The sequence below is a fragment of the Chiloscyllium punctatum genome, chromosome 2, assembly GCF_047496795.1.
Source record: "Chiloscyllium punctatum isolate Juve2018m chromosome 2, sChiPun1.3, whole genome shotgun sequence".
NCBI classification, from domain to species: domain Eukaryota; kingdom Metazoa; phylum Chordata; class Chondrichthyes; order Orectolobiformes; family Hemiscylliidae; genus Chiloscyllium; species Chiloscyllium punctatum.
The window spans coordinates 61,640,849-61,660,464 of NC_092740.1; the positions used below are offsets into that span (position 1 = coordinate 61,640,849).

The 19,616-nt window shown below is 38.5% G+C and overlaps 1 protein-coding gene across 1 annotated transcript in view; it reads right to left on the reverse strand.

Annotated features, from left to right (window-relative positions):
* ell2 (elongation factor for RNA polymerase II 2) overlaps positions 1-19,125 on the reverse strand; it is a 110,955-nt gene extending 91,830 nt beyond the window's left edge. The window contains exon 1 of the mRNA XM_072583240.1: positions 18,816-19,125. Coding sequence (XP_072439341.1) covers positions 18,816-18,962 — 147 coding nt within the window. The 5' untranslated portion in view covers positions 18,963-19,125. The remainder of the gene's footprint in view (positions 1-18,815) is intronic.
* Positions 19,126-19,616: the final 491 nt, after the last annotated feature.

Genomic DNA, 19,616 nt, shown 5'->3' on the forward strand with positions numbered 1-19,616 from the left:
TTCACAAAGAGACTTGAGAAACAAATGTGCTTAATCCAATGTACATTGCTAATTTATCTAGCAACAGCACAAATGGTGTTCAATTTGAAAGATTCCTTGACAAATGTTAATCCAAAGTGTCATATTAATATACAAGTCTGGATTTTCACGTGTTAAATAGGATACATTTTCTATCATCCCATCAGTTGAGAGTTAAAATATTGGAAGGCAGAAAGTAATAAGTAAACTGTAAAAGACAACCTTAGACTTAGCTGAGAAAAGCCTAGATTCAGTGACCACTTTAAGCTACGGCATCTGCAACATGCAAATGAAAAAAAAGCAAAGATTTATATCAGCCATTGGATAGAGGGTCACTCCAAAAGAAACTAATGAGACAGTTCTTTCTCTGCATCTGCTTGATGATCTTTTGCAAGTATCATATGAACTTGATATTGGTCTTTAGTGTTCAAAAAAGGATTCAATGATTCTTTAGCAACATGAAAATCTGCAAAGGACAGAATATCACTGGAGCCAGTTAAGTATGGAAAGCCCCTTCCCACTCCCATTCATTCCTCAATGCCAGCCTCTTCCTCTGCTGGAGACATAGTTCGGTCCCACAGGACGCAACAACAAAAACACAGTTAATAAGAACAAGTTGATTGAAGGCATTACTACTACAGAGGACAATTCACTCCTCAGCAAGGCATTTGCCAGAGTTATTCTAGTAAGACTTATTGGCTAGCCAATAAAATATACCTGAAGGCACAACTTGGCTTCAGAGTAGGTAAAGCTGATTATCTCCCTATGTCAGCTCTAAGACAATTCCAGAGAACAAATGTTACCTTTGAGGTCTTTTGTAGATTTCTCAAAACCTCCTACGCTCCAGGGAAAAAAAGTCCCAACTTATTTTTATAACTCAAATCCTCCAGTCCTACTAATATCTTTGTAAATCTTTTCTGCACCACTTCCAATTTAATAGCATCCTTTCTATAGCAGGGCAACCAGAACTGTATGCCATACTCCAAAAGTGGCCTCACTAATGTCCTGCACAGCTGCAACATGTCCCAAACCCCTTTACTCAATGCTCTGACCAATGAAGGCAAATGTGCCAAACACCATCTTCACCACCCTATGTACCTGTGACACGGCTTTTAAGGAACTATGTACCTCAACCTGAGATCTCTGTTCAATAGATGGGTGGCATCGCGGCTCAGTGGTTAGCACTGCTGCCTCACAGTGCCAGGATCCTGGGTTCGATTCCCACCTGTCTATGTGGAGTTTGTACATTCTCCCCGAGTCTGCGTGGGCTTCCTCCGGGTCCTCTGGCTTCCTCCCACAATCCAAAGATGTGCAGGTCAGGTGAATTGGCCATGCTAAAATTGCCCACAGTGTTAGGTGCATTAGTCAGGGGTAAATATAGGGTAGGGGAATGGGTTTGGGTGGGTTTCTCTTTGGAGGAGCAGTGGGGACTTGTTGGGCCGAAGGGCCTGTTTCCACACTGTAGAAAATCTAAATGTAATCACATTCCCTAGGAGGTAAAAACAATGACTGCAGATGCTGGAAACCATATTCTGGAAATGAGGAAACTACCACACCGCCCCGTGGCCCAACATTTCGACTCCCCCCTCCCACTCTGCCGAGGACATGGAGGTCCTGGGCCTCCTTCACCGCCGCTCCCTCACCACCAGGCGCCTGGAGGAAGAACGCCTCATCTTCCGCCTCGGAACACTTCAACCCCAGGGCATCAATGTGGACTTCAGTTTCCTCATTTCCCCTTCCCCCACCTCACCCTAGTTCTAAACTTCCAGCTCAGTAACTGTCCCCATAACTTGTCCGGACTTGTCCTACCTGCCTATCTTCTTTTCCATCTATCCACTCCACCCTCTCCTCCCTGACCTATCACCTTCATCCCCTCCCCCACTCACCCATTGTACTCTATGTTACTTTCTCCCCACCCCCACCCTCCTCTAGCTTATCTCTCCACGCTTCAGGCTCACTGCCTTTATTCCTGATGAAGGGCTTTTGCCCGAAACGTCGATTTTGCTGCTCGTTGGATGCTGCCTGAACTGCTGTGCTCTTCCAGCACCACTAATCCAGAATCACATTCCATAGGACCCTACCATTAACTGTTCAAGTCCTGTCCTGGTTTGTTTTACCAAAATGTAACACCTCGCATTTATGCAAATCAAATGCCAACTGCCACTCCTCAGCTCAATTAGGTAAATGTTCTGCTGTTATTTCAACTACAAAGGAGACCTTTAAACTAAGGTAACGCTTTGCTAACACACAGTGTCCTTCAAAAGGAAAGAGATTTGGAAGCTTCTAAACAAAAACAGAAGATAGCAGAGAAAATTCACTTTGCTGTGTGGAATGGTATGTCACCAGTATATTTTTTCTACATACACAAGCACAAAAAGGCAGCAGGCAAGGGACAAAGGGGGAAAACAAAGGTAACAAGGTCAAATGAACAGCTCTTTCCTTAAATGTGTGGAGCATTCAGAACAAAACTATTATTAGCACAAAAAGATTAATGATTATGATTTTCCAGCCGTTATGGTTACAAGGAGATCAAAGCTGGGAATTGAACATTCATGGATTTTTGAAAGCACAGGCAGAAAGAGATGGCTGGTGGGATGACGGTTTCTCCAAAATGAAATTATTAATATTTTAACCAAACATATTAATCTTGCATAAAATTTGAGAATCCATATGGATGGAGGTAAAAAAATAAGGGGCAGAAAACACAGGTGAGAGTAATCTATAACCCTCCTTAGCCATGTTCTGTAGGAGAGAGAATAAACCAAAAGATAATGTGGCCACTTAAAAAAAAAGGCAGCACATTAAACATGGGTGACTTTAATCCTCCTATAGGATTGGGAAATAAAATTAGCAAAGATAGCCGAAAATGAAGAATTCAGAGAGCATTTGGGATAATTTCTTATAACGATATATTGTGGACTCAACCAATGATGAGGCTGTTTTGGATATGATATATAATAAAACAAGTTTAATAAATGATCTGAGTGGAAGATCAATTAGGTAACAGTGACATAACATCTTAGAATTCAGCAGTTCGAGTGGGAGAACCTTGGTGCAGAAACAACAATATCAAAACGTAAGGGTAGGCACATGGGAGTAAGCACACTGAGTTGGTGTTGCCCAGGAAAGTAGTTTAGCAGAAATGATGATGAACAATGACAAAGAAAACCTGTCACAAGGAAGGAGAATTCTATCAAGGAGACAAAACAATTCTGGTTAAACAGGAAAGTTCAGAAAATATCAAACTGAAAGTGAAAAAACATACACTGTGGTTAAGACTAGTGGCAAGTCAGTGGATTGGTTACATTTTACAAGCCAAAGAGATGGGTGAAAATAAATTAAAATGCAAATTACTAGAACAGACAGCAAGAGCTTCTTCAAATATCTAAAATGGAAGACAAAGACAGCAGTGAACATTGGGCCCTTAGCAAATGAGGCTGGAGAAATAAGGAGTTTCTAAATTCTCTGCTAGGACACCCTTCATAATAGACTAACATTTTTCCCAAAACCAGAAAACAGATAACTGTGGGCATTAACATCTGGTGTTGGTAAAATGTTAGTCTATTATGAAACACTTATTAGCAGATTATTTAGAAACCCATAATAAAATCAAGCAGCATCAGCAGGTCTTCCTGAAGGGGAAATCATATCTGAAAATATATTACAATACTTTTGAGATAACAAGAAAGAAAGGGAAAGGGAAACTAGTAGATGAAATCTATTTGGATTCCCAAATGGCATTTGATGAAAGGTACTGCATATTTCACTGCTTAAGATAAAAGCCCTGGAGGTGGGGGTAGTACAATTGCATGCGTTGAGAATTGGTTAACTAGGGTTGAGATAAAAAGTCACTTTTAGGATGGCAACCTGCAAGTGGTTGAAAGTCACAGGGATTAGTGCTCGGGCATGGGTAAAACTACATAAGGCACTGGTCAGACGACAGTTCTGAAGAGGGGTCAAAGGAGTCAATGTTAACTCTGCTTTCTCTCCACAGATGCTACCACACCTGCAGAGGATGACAGATTTCCTACCCTGTAGGGAGTTAGTGAACCAGATGGGTTTTTGCTATAATTCATATAGTCTCAGTAATGATGACAATCTTTTAATTCCAGAATGGGGACATGATAGCATTGTGGTAAATGTCACTTGACTAATAGTCTAGAGATCCAGGCTAATTTTGGGGATAAGGGTTCAAATTGTAGCTGGTTAATTTTAGATGCAAGTTTCTGATTCTCTCCTTCATAGGATGTGGGTACCACTGGCATGGCCAGAGGTCATTGCCCATCAAGAACTGAGTGCAGTTGAGATTAACCATGTTGCTGTGGATCTGAAATTACGTCTGGCCATACCAGATAAAAAAAGGCTTATTTCTTTCCCTTAAGGGCATTATTCAGGTTGTTTGTTAAAACAGCTGATGATAGTTGTCATGGTCACAATTACTGGATTTTAATTCCAGATTTGAATAAAAGCCACATTTTGGTACAGCTTTTCATCTTATATTCAGACACTTTGTAAGAAATACCAAAAGTAATGGGAAACCAGCATGTACACAGAAGAGTGCTGACTGTTTGGCAAGTGGACTTTGATTGATAGAGGCCTTTCAATTAGTATATTCTTCATTGAAGCACCTCTACCAAACAAGTACACCACATTGAGAGCCCAACTGACAAGCCTAAATTGGTTGTCAGCATAATTCTTCACACATTCAGAATCATGTCACAAATGCCATGTCCTCCTTGGCCTCTTGACAGAATAATTCAGTGCCACTCTTAACTTTTCCTCATAGCTCTATTTTGTTCCCCCCCCAGGTATTGATGCAATTTGTGTTTTTGAAAACTTCAATCAATTGTTCTTCTAGCATACTTAGGCTGAGCATTCCAGTACCTAATCACTCGATAAATGCAAATCTTGCTCTCATATTAGCATCAATTCTTTTGTCAATTAACGAGTATGTTCCCTCCGGTTTTTGATCCTAAAGGAAATTACTTCCGGTCCACTCTGTCCAAACTCCTCAGGAGTTTGAATACACCCATCAAACCTAAATCTCAATTCTTCTTCAAGTTGAAAGGCCCAAATTGCTCCAATCCATTTATGTAACTGAAGCTCATCCCTCAAACCATTCTTGCGGATCTGTTTTGCATTTTTCCCTGATGCCTTCACATTAGCATGCTGTCCAGAACTGAACTGCAATTGAATGGTCGCAACACCAGGGAACACTACTATAAACCTTTGCAAAGTCTGAAAAACAACAGTGCTTCACTGTTTTGCCACCCAAACAATTGTGTATAAATGCAGCTACTGCCACTTATCTAATGAGCTCTAATTCTGCTCATAGGTCTGTTGTGCAACACTTCAGATGCCTCTCGTGATGTAATGAGAGGTTTATTTAATTTACGTATATATACACACACACATACATTGAAAAGTTTGACTTTTAAAAATTTTACTAGTGGCATAAAGATTGCGTTTATATCTGATGTAACTTCCCAATTAACTCAATTCTGTTGCCATGGTCATTTTTTAAAAATGCTGTTGAGAGAAAAATATTGCTGGAGATCAATGGGCTTTTGTTGACATTGGAATAATCTTATGAGCAAAAAGTAAACAGGTGGGAAATAGGCTTCAACTTAGAAGATCTTGGAGTTTTTTTCTCATTTGGATTACAGGAAAAGATCTTTTTTAAAGCTTAACTTTGCAAATTTCTGCAGGCTTTTATTGAAACTGGATGTATAAAGCAATGGTTCCTAAGAAAGGAGTCACTTAGAATTGTTAAGTAATGGATTATCTCATGACAGGATTTAGCCAAAGTTTCAGGACAGAAGTTCTGTTTAGAACTTCATTATTTTGTGAAGTTTAAGCTCGGGCATGTGAAGACTGCAAAAAAAAGTTATCAGATTCTCAAGGTTGGATGTTTAAACCACACTTACAGGTGATCATGAAGGGAATTCTCTGATGTAAACTCTGTAAATGTATGCCTCTGGGATTAATAGGATTTTTTTTAAACCAAAGTCTTAAAATCTTTGATAGTGTTAAATGTATGTAGTTTGGTATATTCTATTTTATTTTCATTTCTTTTGTGTAATAAACTTCTATTTATTGTTAAAACTGAATGTGCAACATGACATGTTTATATTTAAAACCAGAGAAGAACTGTCTAGCTACAGATTTTAGTCTGACAGCTTATTTGTCCAGTAATAGCATCAGCTTGCATCATAACATTTTCTGACGTCTACTTTAACAGCGTGCAGGAGAAAGTGAGGACTGCAGATCCTGGAGATCAGAGCTGAAAATGTGTTGCTGGAAAAGCGCAGGTCAGGCAGCATCCAAGGAACAGGAGAATCGACATTTCGGGCATAAGCCCTTCTTCAGCAACACATTTTTAGCTTTAACAGCATGCACTCAACCAAAAGATACCTGACCAAAAGAACACAAGTTACTCCATTGCAATTTGCCTTGATGAAATTTATCCACAAAAAAACGCAAATCCATCTAAGCACCTATAAACTTTACCCTGAATTAGTGTTCCTTAAAGCTTTCCTTTCCGAGGTTAAGCAAATTAGACTGCGATGAGTGGCTTTCCCGGTTTTGAATCAAAGGTTTAAATGTTTGCAATTCTCCAATCCTCTCCCACCGAAGTCTAACACAGATGGAAAAATCATGGCTTTATAGTCCTTTATAATCTCCACCCTTGCTTCCTTTGGATGTACCTCATCTGGCCCTGGTGTCCCATTAATTTTAAGAACTATACAGACAGACAGTCTAATACCAACTATCACTTTTAAACTTGTGATTGAACTACCTCTTTCACCGTGTCCTGAATAATAACATCATCTTTGACAAAGATGTAAAAATAATGTATAATATGTTCCCTAAATGAAGTGTGATCTAATGAATGTACTTTAAGAACACGAGGAAAGCTGTTAGAATCAAAAGTTCAGTAGAATGCTTTGTTTTACTAAATGTTAATTTGAACCTTAGAACCACATAGCCTTTGTGCAATTTTTATATTGCATTGCATAATTTAAATGTATGATGCTATTAGTTTGCATAATATTGCTGACATTTGATTTTTATTATTGATTTAAGTTGTGTTTGGTCATCTTATTCCTCTGTATAAGGTGTCTACACATGTACACTTCAAATATTTTTCCACATTATGTCCCATCTGCCAAGGTTTTGCCCACTTGCCAAACCTGTCTAGATCCATCTGCAGACTCATCCTGACTGCTTGCCTACCCACCTATTTTTGTGTTATCCACAAACTAGACTATAGCACATGCGTTTTCCTCATCCAAATCATGAGCATATTGAAAACATTTGCAGTCCCCATGACACCACACCACTAATCATATTGTGAACGAATTTGCCCCCATATCCCAATTTATCTAGAATTTTATCAAATAATGCTAATCCTCACACCTGAAAATATATTTGAATTTTAAAAAAGGGAATTCCCTAAGATAATGCCTTATCTCAACTCTGTCTATTAATTAGCTAATTCTCATTCCACGTTAGTATAGTACCCCAGACATATTTTATCTTATTTAAGGCAGTAATACATGGTACATGATAAAGTGCTTTCTAAAAATCCAAATACATTACATCCGTTGCTTCCCCATGATCTGTCCTGCTTGTTACCTCAAAAGGAGTCTGATAAATTTGTCAGGCAAGGTGTCAAGCAGTCTGACTCTGCTTGATCATATTCTGTATTTTTAAATACTCTGCCAATAAATCATTTATAATAGGCTATTATTTTCCCAATAAGAGGCATTAAACTAACTGGTTCATAGTTAACTGTTTTATTATTTCTCATTCACTTTTAAATAAAGATATGACTTTGGTAGCTTTCCAATCTTCTGGGTCTTTTTCAGAATTTAGGATTTTTGGAAGATTATTACCAGTGTATCTACAATCTCCAGGAGCTACTTAATTTAATATTCCACATATTGGTCTTTAACCCCATTTGTTACCCAAGCAGGTCTTCCCGTGATTGTTATTGTACACATTTCCTCTCCTCCTTTTGTCTAATGATTATTTAGTAAGTTTTGGAATGCTGATAGTGTCTTCTACTGCGATGTTTGATACAAAGTATTTATTGAACCCCTCTGCAATTTCCTGGTTGCCATTATTTTCACAGCCCTATTTTGTAAAAGGCCTTTGGCTTCTCCTTTATCTGTCCTGCATGGAACTTCTTCAAAGAATTTGTTGGCTTCCATTTCTCTCCATTTTTATATATTAAAAATGTTTTTGTTGCCTTTCTTAATATTACGTGCAGAATAACTCAAAACTCCCACCTCTTCATTTTTTTTTCTGGTCATCTTTTATTGGGCTTTATAAAAAATTTTCCCAATCCTCTGGCTTGCCACATTGAAAGAAAAAACATATAATCTGATGCGATCCTGAACTTTCCTTTAACCATCGTTGGTTTATACCTTCCTAGAATCCTTCTTTCTCATTGGAATATATCTTCGTTTCAAGCCCTGAATTATTTTCTTTACCATCTGCCATTGTTTCTCAATAGTCTTTGCTGCTAAACTCCTCATCCACTCACTCTAAATCTGTCCTCATTCCTTCGTATTTATTTCTATTTAAACTGAGCAAAGTTGTTCCCAATCCTAGTTCTTCCTTCTCAAACTGAATGCTAAACCCTACCATATTATGATCATTGTTTCCTATGATCACTTTATGATTTGGAGATGCCAGTGTTGGACAGGGGTGTACAAAGTTAAAAATCACAACAGCAGGTTATAGACCAACAGGTTTATTTGGAAGCACTAGCTTTCAGAGTGCTGCTCCTTCATCAGGCAGTTGTGGAGTACAAGATTGTAAGACACAGAATGTATAGTAAATGTTTACAGTGTGATGTAACTGAAATTATACATTGAAAAATACCTTGATTGTTTGAGAAGTCTCATCTGTTGAGAATGTAACATTTTAAAAAAAGTCATTCTAAGTGTCTGGATAATCTGAGGAGGAGGATGGGAGAAATTTCTGGCTGTAACAGCTGCTCCTTTTGTGAGGTATTTTAGGTGCTGGAGGTGATTTCCTCGAATTCCTGTAATTGTCTCTCTAACCAATCCATTCGATCTGATAGGATTCAGAACCAACGGCATTTATTGCAGATAAAATCCTCAGAAACCCGTAAACTCTCCCTGAACTCCCACATCCGACAAGAAGGGCATACTAAAGGCCATTTTTGCTCCTTCACAATCTACAGACCAAGAAAATAGCACCGTCTTATTCCTCTACAAAACACTGCTCCCGGTTAAATAGTTATGGCTTATATTTTAAGTTTAAACAAGAGACATCTCAATAAAACATGTAATCAAGAAAGAACCCCTCTACTCACTACTGTAGACTTACTGCAAGGCCACGCTTAAATATTCACTTATCTGTTTTTGCGCTGTGACCTCTCCCAAACAGGTTCCTCCAAGATTAGTTGTGAATTTCACTGTTTGTTAATTTCCCAAACGCACTCTGATGTCCAGCAATACATGAATTCAAATAGCAAAAAAAGGTAGTAACTGTGCAGATTCATTGCTGTGTCAGTTTATTTCTCTCTCTCTCTCTCTCTCTCTCTCTCTCTCCCATTGACCTCATCATGTGCTTCCTTTGTCTGTTCCTCTCCCTTTCAAAACTACAGTAGTTTTGACATTTTTTCTCCAAAGTTCCACAACAATGCAACAACATCTAAAACAGTAATTGCTGCTCCTAGAATCACCTTGAACACCTAAAAAAAATAAAAAAAGGTGCAACTGTTACAGCCACAAAATTTTCCCGTTCTCGGTCTTGCATTACTCAGATGCTCGAGAATGTAACTTTCAAAAAACATTTTTCAATTTACAAAGGAAAGTGAAACTAACATGGTCTTTCTAACAGATAAGAGACTTAAACAATCAAGGTATTTTTCAATGTATAATTTCAGTTACAACACACTAAACTTTTGCTATAAATTCTGTGTCTTACAATCGTGTACTCCACAACCACCTGAAGGAGCAGTGCTCCGAAAGCTCGTGCTTCCAATTAAACCTGTTGGACTATAACATGGTGTTGTGTGATTTTGAACTATGATTATTTTACTCTGATTTGGGTAATGGGGCAGGTTTAATATATCACGATCCAAAGTAGCCTGGTCCCTGGATAAATCTCGAGCATACTGTACTAGGAATCTATCCTGATTACACCCACATATTTATTCAACATCTTCACATCCAGGATCACTCACTGTTATTGTACTTTCTCCATTCCATACCAATAATGCCATCCCACTTCCTGCCTATCCAAGATTCATGCACCTCTAAGTACTTATGACAAAATTAATAGCTCTTTGCTTGAATGCATATAGTATGTCCAGTTTATTCATTATTTTCCAAATACTACATGCATTCAAGCAAAGAGATATTAATTTTGCCTTTCTGTCTTCTCTTTTCCTCACCATATCCAAACTCTATTTACTGCTGCATTCTACATTTATATGTCCTGACTCCACTCTGGGTATTATTCTTCAAATAGCTGCCTTGTTACATTGTCTTATCTTGCTTTGTAAGTTGATACCTCCCATCTCCCTACCCCTCCCACCTCTTCTCCCATGCAGTTAAAGCCCTCTCCTGTCCCACTTCTCTTTTCCAGTTTCAGGTTGAGTTCAGCTCCAGATCCAGGCTGTGTCATTACAAAAGCAAAACGGAACTGTTTTTCATCAGTGGCAATGATTTTGTGAATGAGTGACTCTCCCCCTCAATTTATCCAGAGACTTATTAAATAATGCTAGTTCTCAATCTGAAAATGTATTTTTAATTTTTAAAGGGCTACACCTAAAGCGGTAGCTGTGGATTAAAACTTAGAAAAGTTCAATTGCATTCTTTTAGAACATTAACGGAATAAAGTTTAGCTTCATGTAAATTTACTTGGAATTGGTCAAATGTTGACAAGTTTCTCCAATTTGAGAAAAATTGGAAATTTCAACCTACAGATTTGCATTTTTGCTTCACATACAGTATTCAATGAGATGTGATGCACAAGGAGGCAAAAGGAAAAAAAAATTTTTGGAAGGGCCTTTTCTGGAAAGTTAAAGAACAAACATTAGTCTTTTAATTGTAGTAGGTATAGAAAATGCACTCTAAACTTAGGCGATCTAACGTTAACAATTCATTGTTAAGTAAAGTTGAAACATTTTTTATCCATAAGTCTAAATAATTGCATATATCTACAGCAGCAGGTAACAGTAAACAGTGGCTTTCTAAAATTGGAGAGGAGTTTGATAGTAGCTCTGCAAAAATTGTATCTGTTAACTACATAAAGAATTGCAGGCAGCTAGTTGGTTTACATTATACATTTAATAACCATATTTTTAATTTGAAAGTGTAATTAGAAGAATAATTTCCCTCATCCAGATTGTCTAAGATTAACTTCAATTTATTCCTTCATTCTAAAAACTGTTTTAAAAACAAGCTTTAACTTGGCAATAATCCTTTCTGCAGGAATAATCTTAATTACTGCACAGTTTATTTTGAACTCTGATTATTGCCATGGACCTATAAAACTTCATTCTGCTTTTCAAATTCAGATGTCAGTTATCTTCCGTAAAGGGCATTAGTAGATCAGATGCTTGTTATACTGTATATGACAAGTCAGTAGCAGCTACCTGGCCACCATTTAACTAGCCTTTTATCCTGGATCATTATTGAAGTCAAATTTCATTTTCAGTTCTGGATTACTGATCCACTAGCATTAATCATTACAAAATAGTATCGCCATTGTCATGCACTCTAAGCACAATTTACAGGAAAACCATTGCAAAGGGGAAAAAGATTTATACTGAAGGGAAGAGTGCAAATTTAGCAAGTGGACTCTGATAAAGGTGTTGTGCTAGTTGAATATGAAGTTGTCTGTTTAAAAGGGAATTTAAAAAAAAAAAGCATAAGACCATGAGATGTAGGAGCAAAAGTCAGCAATTCAGCCAACAAGTCTGCTCCAACCTCATTCCATTCTATCATGGCTAATCTAATTCCTCAACTCCACTTTCTTACCTTCTCCCCTTAACCTGGATTTCCTCTCAGATTAAAAATTTGTCTTACTCAGACTCGAATACACTTCATGACCCAACCATGACAGCCTCTATAGTAAAGGATTCCACTGATCGATTACCATCAAAACTTCCTCCTTCGGGGTCAGTGACCCTTAATTCAGATTATACCCTCTTGTCCCAGACTTGCACACAAGGGAAAACAATCTGTATTGTTATCATGTCAAATACTCCAAGAATATTAGTTGTTCAATAAGATCTTCTCTCATTTTTCTAAACTCCAATAATGGCAAGTTGAATTTAATTAACCTCAAAGTTAGTATTGGACCTCCAAACCCAGAATCAATCTAGTAAACCTTCTCTGGATTGCCATCAATGCCAGTATGTTTCCTTAGAAAAGGGAACCAATATCATTCACAGTTGACCATCTGTAGTTTGATTAAAGCCTTCTATGCTTTTAACAAGACTTCCCTACTTTTATACTCCATTCTCTGAGAATAAAGGCTAACCTTTTATTTGTTTTCTCTATTACCCAATGCTAGTTTTTTTTAAATTCATGGACTAGGGGCACCAAATCTATGCAGCTTTCTCAGTCTTTCTCCATTTAAATAGTCAGCTTGTCTCCTCTTCCTGCCAACACTGCCAAACGTTTCCCCACATCATATTTCTCTACCACATTTTTGTACACTCACTTAATCCATCTATAGATTCCTGTGTCATCTTCACTATTTGCCTTCCAACTTAGTTGTGTGTAGTTTGTAAAGTTGACAATAATACTCACTTTCCTCATCCAAGTCATTAATACATATTTAAAATAAGTGTGGCCCTGATCCCTGCGGTACTCCACTAGTTACAAGTTCCCAAGATGAAAGTGCCACCTTTATCCCAACTGTGTGTTCTATTAGTTGGCTATTCCTCTGTGCTAATATATTGCCACAACAGCATGGTAACTTATCTTAACTACCCTTACCGCTGGACCTTGACAAATGGCTTTTAACAATTCACTTATACTGCATCAACTGGTTCCCCTTTATACACGCTGCTTGCTACTTAAAAGAACTTTGATAACTTGGTTAGACATGATTTCCCATCATAAAACTATGCTGCCTCTGCTTGATTAGGTGTTTCTAAGTGTTTTTATGATACCCTTCATAATTGATTCTCAACTATTTTTTTCCAATTAGATGTCAAAGTAACTGGCTTATTCATCGCCTGTTGCTTGTCTCCCTCATTTTTGAATAAGTGTATATGAACAGTAAGAGATTGCAGAACTAAGTGCACATCCTGGGGCACAACTGCAATGTTGAGCCAAAGGGCCTGATTCAAGTTCCAACTGCTCCAGAGGTGAGTAATAACATCTCAAACACGTTGGCTAGAATGGTTTTTCTGCAGTGCATAAATTATATAGGCTAGTATGCAGAAATGCCAAGTAATTAGGAAAGTTAACATAAATTTATTGTTTACTGTAAGGGAATTTAGAAAGGAACATAGGGAGGTTATGCTTTAGTTACACAGGGCACAGATGAGTATTATACATAGTATTGGTATTCTTAGTAAGGATGGACGTAATTGCATTACAAGCAGTTCAGTGTCGGCTTACTACACTTATAACAGGAACTTGAAGGCTATCTTACAAGAAAAGGCTAGACCAGCTAGTCTTGTATCTGCCAGACTGAAGTTGTCAGGGTACATATGGAAAGGATGTTTCCTCATGAGAAATGTTTAACTAAGTATCACTGTTCAAAAAGAGAGTTATCCATTTAACAGATAAAGTCAATCTCTGGAACAGTTAAAAGGCAGTGAAAGCCTGAATATTAAAAACAAGTAGATTATCGATAAGTGAAGAGTGAAACATTGCTGGATACAAAATGAAAATGTAGGGTAATCAGTTCCATACCACCAATTTGTGTCTTCCATGAACTTCTTGAATGCACATCTTACATCCAAGTCCAAATCACCTCAAAGATACATGGAAAGAGTCCAAACAGCAAGGTCTGCAGATTTCTTCGATTGGCCGAGAGGCAGGAAGCAGAATGCAATTTTAGATCTAACATGGCACTTCACATTGGATCTCATGGGCTCTTAACCTTCTTGATCAGTCTGTCATTGGGACTTTATCAAACGCCTTGCTAAAGTTCATGTAGACCACATCATACGCATTACCCTCATGGACACTGCTGGTTACCTCAAGAGATTAGATGAAGTCACACTACTTTCCCTTAAATTCATTTCTTGTGACAGAATAACTTTTTTTTAAAAAACCAAACAACTTATCCAAGTTAAGCACTAATTCAGCCAACCTATCAGTAAAAACTCTCTTCCCATTCACAAGATAGGAAACAATTTTCAAAGTTAGATTGAAGTTCCTATTGGTGCCCATTAGCTTCAGATTAACAATGTTCATAAGTAGAATACCTAACCGCATGAGTAAAATTTCTAACAATTGGCAGACAAAAGCAATATCTGATTTAAAATCAAATAAAGAAAATCTTCCATTTAAGTCATGCCCAGAACATAAAACATCGCAAAGCATTCCACATCTAGGACTGGAGAAGTAGAGACACCGGACATTTAAAGAAGGAAGCTTATAACTTTTATGCCTGCAACTGCCTAATGTGAACGGAAACCAGCTAGCACTGTATTAGAATAATCAAATCCGGAACTCTCAGTTCATAGATGAATATTTTGGCAAAAAAAAAGGGAATGAAGCAAGGACAGAGGCACGTGACACCAACTTCAATGGCTGGGCAGTGTTGAATTGGATTATCTTAAACAGACCTGTATGGAGATGCTGCAATTGATTTCAATATCCCTGCACCTTAGAGACATTTAACCTGGGATGGGGGAAGGGGGAGGGGGAGGAGAAGGGGGAGGGGGAGGGTGGCAGTGGGGATAAAATACAGAGACTGATCTCCATTGGGCATAATTGCTGTATAATTGCTAGTGATACAATTAGGCTTGGCCACAACGTTTGACATGTTTATTGGCTACCCACACAAGGGCATATGGAACAAAGTTTTGCAATATAAAAAAAGCAATTAAAGCAAAGGAGAGAAGGATACTATTTTCTTCCTGCAGCAACTGTCTCTTCTGAAGGCACAATAACAGTAAATTAATGGCTTATTTCAGGATCTTGCTCAAACTACTATTGAAAAGAGAACTTTTATTGGTGGATATTAGGCCATTGACTAAAGGATGTCAAAGAAAACCACAACATTATCCTAACCAGGATATCAAGAAATGGGAACCTTGAATGACTACCACTTCAGTGATCTTCCAAAATGAAATATACACCTCAGGTGAACGCATTACCTCACTTATCTTACTTTATGCTGTAAAAAGAATTGAAAATTAGGGCCAAAGAAGAGAAATTTTAAAGAAAACTGGAACAGAAACAATTAATAAAACATTAATTTGTCTGGAGGGCTGCTACTCAATGCAAGAGTGATTCTCATTTTAAAAGTTCATGTTCAATGAGCTCTCAAATAAAGCACTGAAGAATACAACTCAGACCATTTCTCCATACAAAGCACAGGTGATAGCAGCTGGCACAAAGTTATGGGTGAATATACAAATTCTACCCATACTTTCAATGGTGAAAGATCAATGAAGGAATGGAATTAAAATAGATAATAATTCCTTTGATAAGGTTCCACAGGCTAACTAGTAAAGTTAGATCACATGAGATCTAGGGTCAGCTTGCCAATAGGCACAAAAATGGCTTTACAGTAGGAGGTGGTGGAGGGTTGTTTTTGACACTGCAGGTCTATGACCAGTGCTGTTCCACAAGGCTCAGTACTGGGTCCACTTTTGACTGTGAATTACACAAGTGATTTAGATGAGAACATAGGAGGCATGCTTAGAAACTTAGCAGATAACACCAACATTAATGGCATAGTGGATAGTGAAAAGTGGTTATCTAAGATTACAAAGAGATCTTGATCAATTGGGTCAATGGGCTGAGGCATGGTAGATGCATTTTAGTAAAACAAATGGGGGAAGGACTTAATGTAGGGCCCTGGATGATGTTGCAGACCTAGGGGTTCAGGCATGTCATTATTTAAAATCTGTATCATAGCTGGTCAGGTGGCATTTAGCCTTCATTGCCCAGAACTTTCAGTATAGGAATTGGGATATCATGTTGAGGTTGTACAGGAGAGAGAGGCCTTTTCTGGCTGCTCTGTTATAGGGAGGATATTATGAAGCCAGAATGAGTTCAGAAAAGATTTACCAGAATATTGCTGGAAATCAAGGGTTTAAGTTATAAAAATAGACTCAAAATTTTTACACTGCAGCGTAGGAAGTTGAGGGGTGACCTTACAGAGGTTTCTAAAATTGAGAAGGGCACAAATAAATTAAACTGCAAAGGTCTTTTCCCTAGGGTGTTCAAAACCAGGGGGCATATTTTTAAGACTTTCTCCTTTCACCTTAAAGAGAACTGGAGGGTCTTTTTTTAAAAATGAGAGAGTCAGTAGTGTGTGGAATTAACTGCCAGAGGTAGTGGTAGATACAGGTATAGTCACAACACTAAAGACATTTGGATAAATGCATGAACACAACAAGATTTGGAGAAATGTGTCAAACAAAGGTGGGGGGACTAGTTTAGTTTGAGAACGTGGTTAGTGTGGACTAATTGAACTGAAGGGTCAGTTTTAGGTTAAATTCCCTACAGTGTGGAAACAGGCCCTTCAGCCCAACAAATCCACACCGACACTCTGAAGAACAACCCACCTAGACACATTCTCTGTGCTATACGATTATAACAAGAGAAAAGTTCAGGTCACAAATCAGTAAACTGAAAACATATTTTATGGCACAGTTAAATACAACAGCAAGTTTCCTAGCACATCTAGCATTCTTTTTACAATCAGGATTTAAGATTCAGGCTTACAGTGCAGCTTCTTAGAAATAAGTCTGCAAATTACAAAAGCTGTCAAAAGAATTGACCTGCAGACTAATGAATGCCTGCTAGGAATACTTTTAACCCCACAATAGTCGATCATGTTTGCTGACTTAGCAAAAAGCAGCAGTCCAACTTAGTTCCCCACACAGCCAAACCAAAAAACGATCAAAAATATTGCTGAAATGTGTACAAAAAAGTGAACTAATTTTTTTTTTAAAAAGTTACAGGTATGTTGTCAGTCTATTACAAAATGATAATCTGAAAGCTTTTCCTTCGGGCAAAAATTCTCAAATAACGTTCAACTTCACTTAAAAATAAATGATCGAGGCAACAAATCTGAGCGCTATTTTGATTATACACCGAGGATGTCTGTGCAGAAATCAAAAGCAAGCTAATCTATGAGTTAAAGACATGGCTCGATGAAAACTGTTTTGAAATGGATTGACTGTTAATTGTTAATTCTAGGTCTGCCGGGCGCCTGGGCAGGTTCAGCAGTCAATGCAATGATAAACGTTTTCTTCGTGAATTATTCATGAAATTATACTCGACAGAAAACATTCATTTAACGATCAAAAATAACGAACCGCCTAATGGTCATAAACTATTAAAGATTAAAGTTGCTACTTCTACAACACGATTTATACACTTCGACCAAGCCACGTTTGCTCTCCGTGTCAATGCAATTTACGTAAATCAATACGACTGCAATACGTCCGCCCTCCCCCCCCCCCCCCTCAAAAATTAAAAGTCCAAAGCCAAGAAAATGAAAAGTCATATTTCTTCCCAGTTTACTTGCCAACAATATAATTAAGTTTGGAAAATATTTAATATCAATAGAACTGTCGAAACAGTGATCCATTACTTTTAGCGGAATCGGCGTTTTAGTTTAAATTAAATACACTGCTGGGCTTGCTACTGGTGTCGAGACCCCGTTCTACAATACTGTCCAGTAAGTACATCTCAGATTAAAAACCTGTAGCCAGATATTCCTCTTACTGAATATCTAAAGTCAAAAAGTTGAACTTTAAAAATTCCCAAAGAGGTTAATTTGACACTCATTAGTCAGCGCGATTTAAAATCTTTATAATGTCTGCATAATAGATGTACAGGGAACTAGCTGGTTTGCAAATACGAAGTGTCTCGAGTGAAATGGTTACTGCAGAACTTGATCAGCCTTGTCTAATCGCTTCCCGACACACATCACGTACTCTGTGTCTCCACTCGCTTATGCTGTTAGAAAATCTGCTACATCCACGTTAAACTATTCCAACAAAGTTTATTATTTTGATTACAAGTCGAAAATATTTCAATGTCAAACGAACATCACCGAACTTCAACGAACTATATATCTTTGGCAGACATTCGAGGTCATAGTGGCATGTAATATTGGACATTAAAGTAAAAGGTTCAATCGGCATTTAATGAAAAAAAATAACAGCAACGGGTGACAGCGATAAAGACATACTTTAGTCAAAGGAAAATCGAGCTGGTCAAGTTATGTTGGTTGTGGATTGGGAGCATTCACCAAAAGATATATTAATAATAAATTCGGTCAGCAAAATCGTCCCTTTCTTTTTTTGCACATTGGCTTAAAAGGTGAAAGAAAACTCAAGGTAGTGGGAAGAAGCACTTGGGGTTTTACAGACGTGGGGAGGGGGAGGGAAGAGAAGTGGAAGAAATAATCTTGATTGAAAAAAAAATTGAATTGGACCCATTTAACAGTGAACGGCTGTGGTGTGCATTTTGTTTTACAACAAGTCCATATTCCAGGTTGTTACTATCGCCATCTGAACTGTCAGTCACTACGGCTGCTCGCATTCGCGAAAAGTTGAAATAACACTTATAGAAAAATAAATCTTCTCCCACCCCCACCTTTGAAAACTGAAAGGCTTCCAGCGCTCGGAAGGCTGTCTCTGTCAACTTAACGTGAAAGACGGTGATTTTGCCGGGGTTCGCTTTCCCACACGACAGACCGTAACGCTGATCTTCGGTGAGCGCTGCCGCTGCCGCCGCCGCCATCTTGGATTGGCCCCTCCGACATCAGTTTGATGCCCCTCTCATCGTCCGAGTCCCCCCCTCCCGTACCTCCCCAGCCTCCGAGGCGACGAACCAACAGAGCGACCGAGGAGATAAGTCCGGGGCGGACGCCTGCCACCCAACTTCTTTGGACAGCCACATCCCGCCCAGCTCGCCACCCTCCGCAATCTGTGATTGGCCCGTCCGGGTCCAACAGCAAACACCGCCTCCAAAGAGATCCAATCCCTGATTGGTCACTTCAACAGTCTATCGTCTTGATGCGGGCCAATAGGAGAACTAGTGATATTTCAATTGGTGGAATCCGGTGGCGAGCTGGAGGCGGACACTAATGTTATGACGTCACGCCGTCGACACGCTGCATGTCTTCTCCGCCCCTATCAACTCAGGCGACGCTGATTGGTGAGGGTACGTCATAGGCCGAACAGCGTCGACCCAGCAACCAAGGGGTGTCAATCAGATGACGCAAAGAATATGAAAATAATGGCAAACGTCACAAAGAGCCGTCAGCTGGGCGATTAGATAGGACAAGTTGTGGAAAGGGCTGTGCACACTGTCTAGCTGCTCAAATACTGCCAGCAATTTACTGATTTCATATCACCGTTTACTTAAAATCTTAAACAAACAAAAACAGAAATT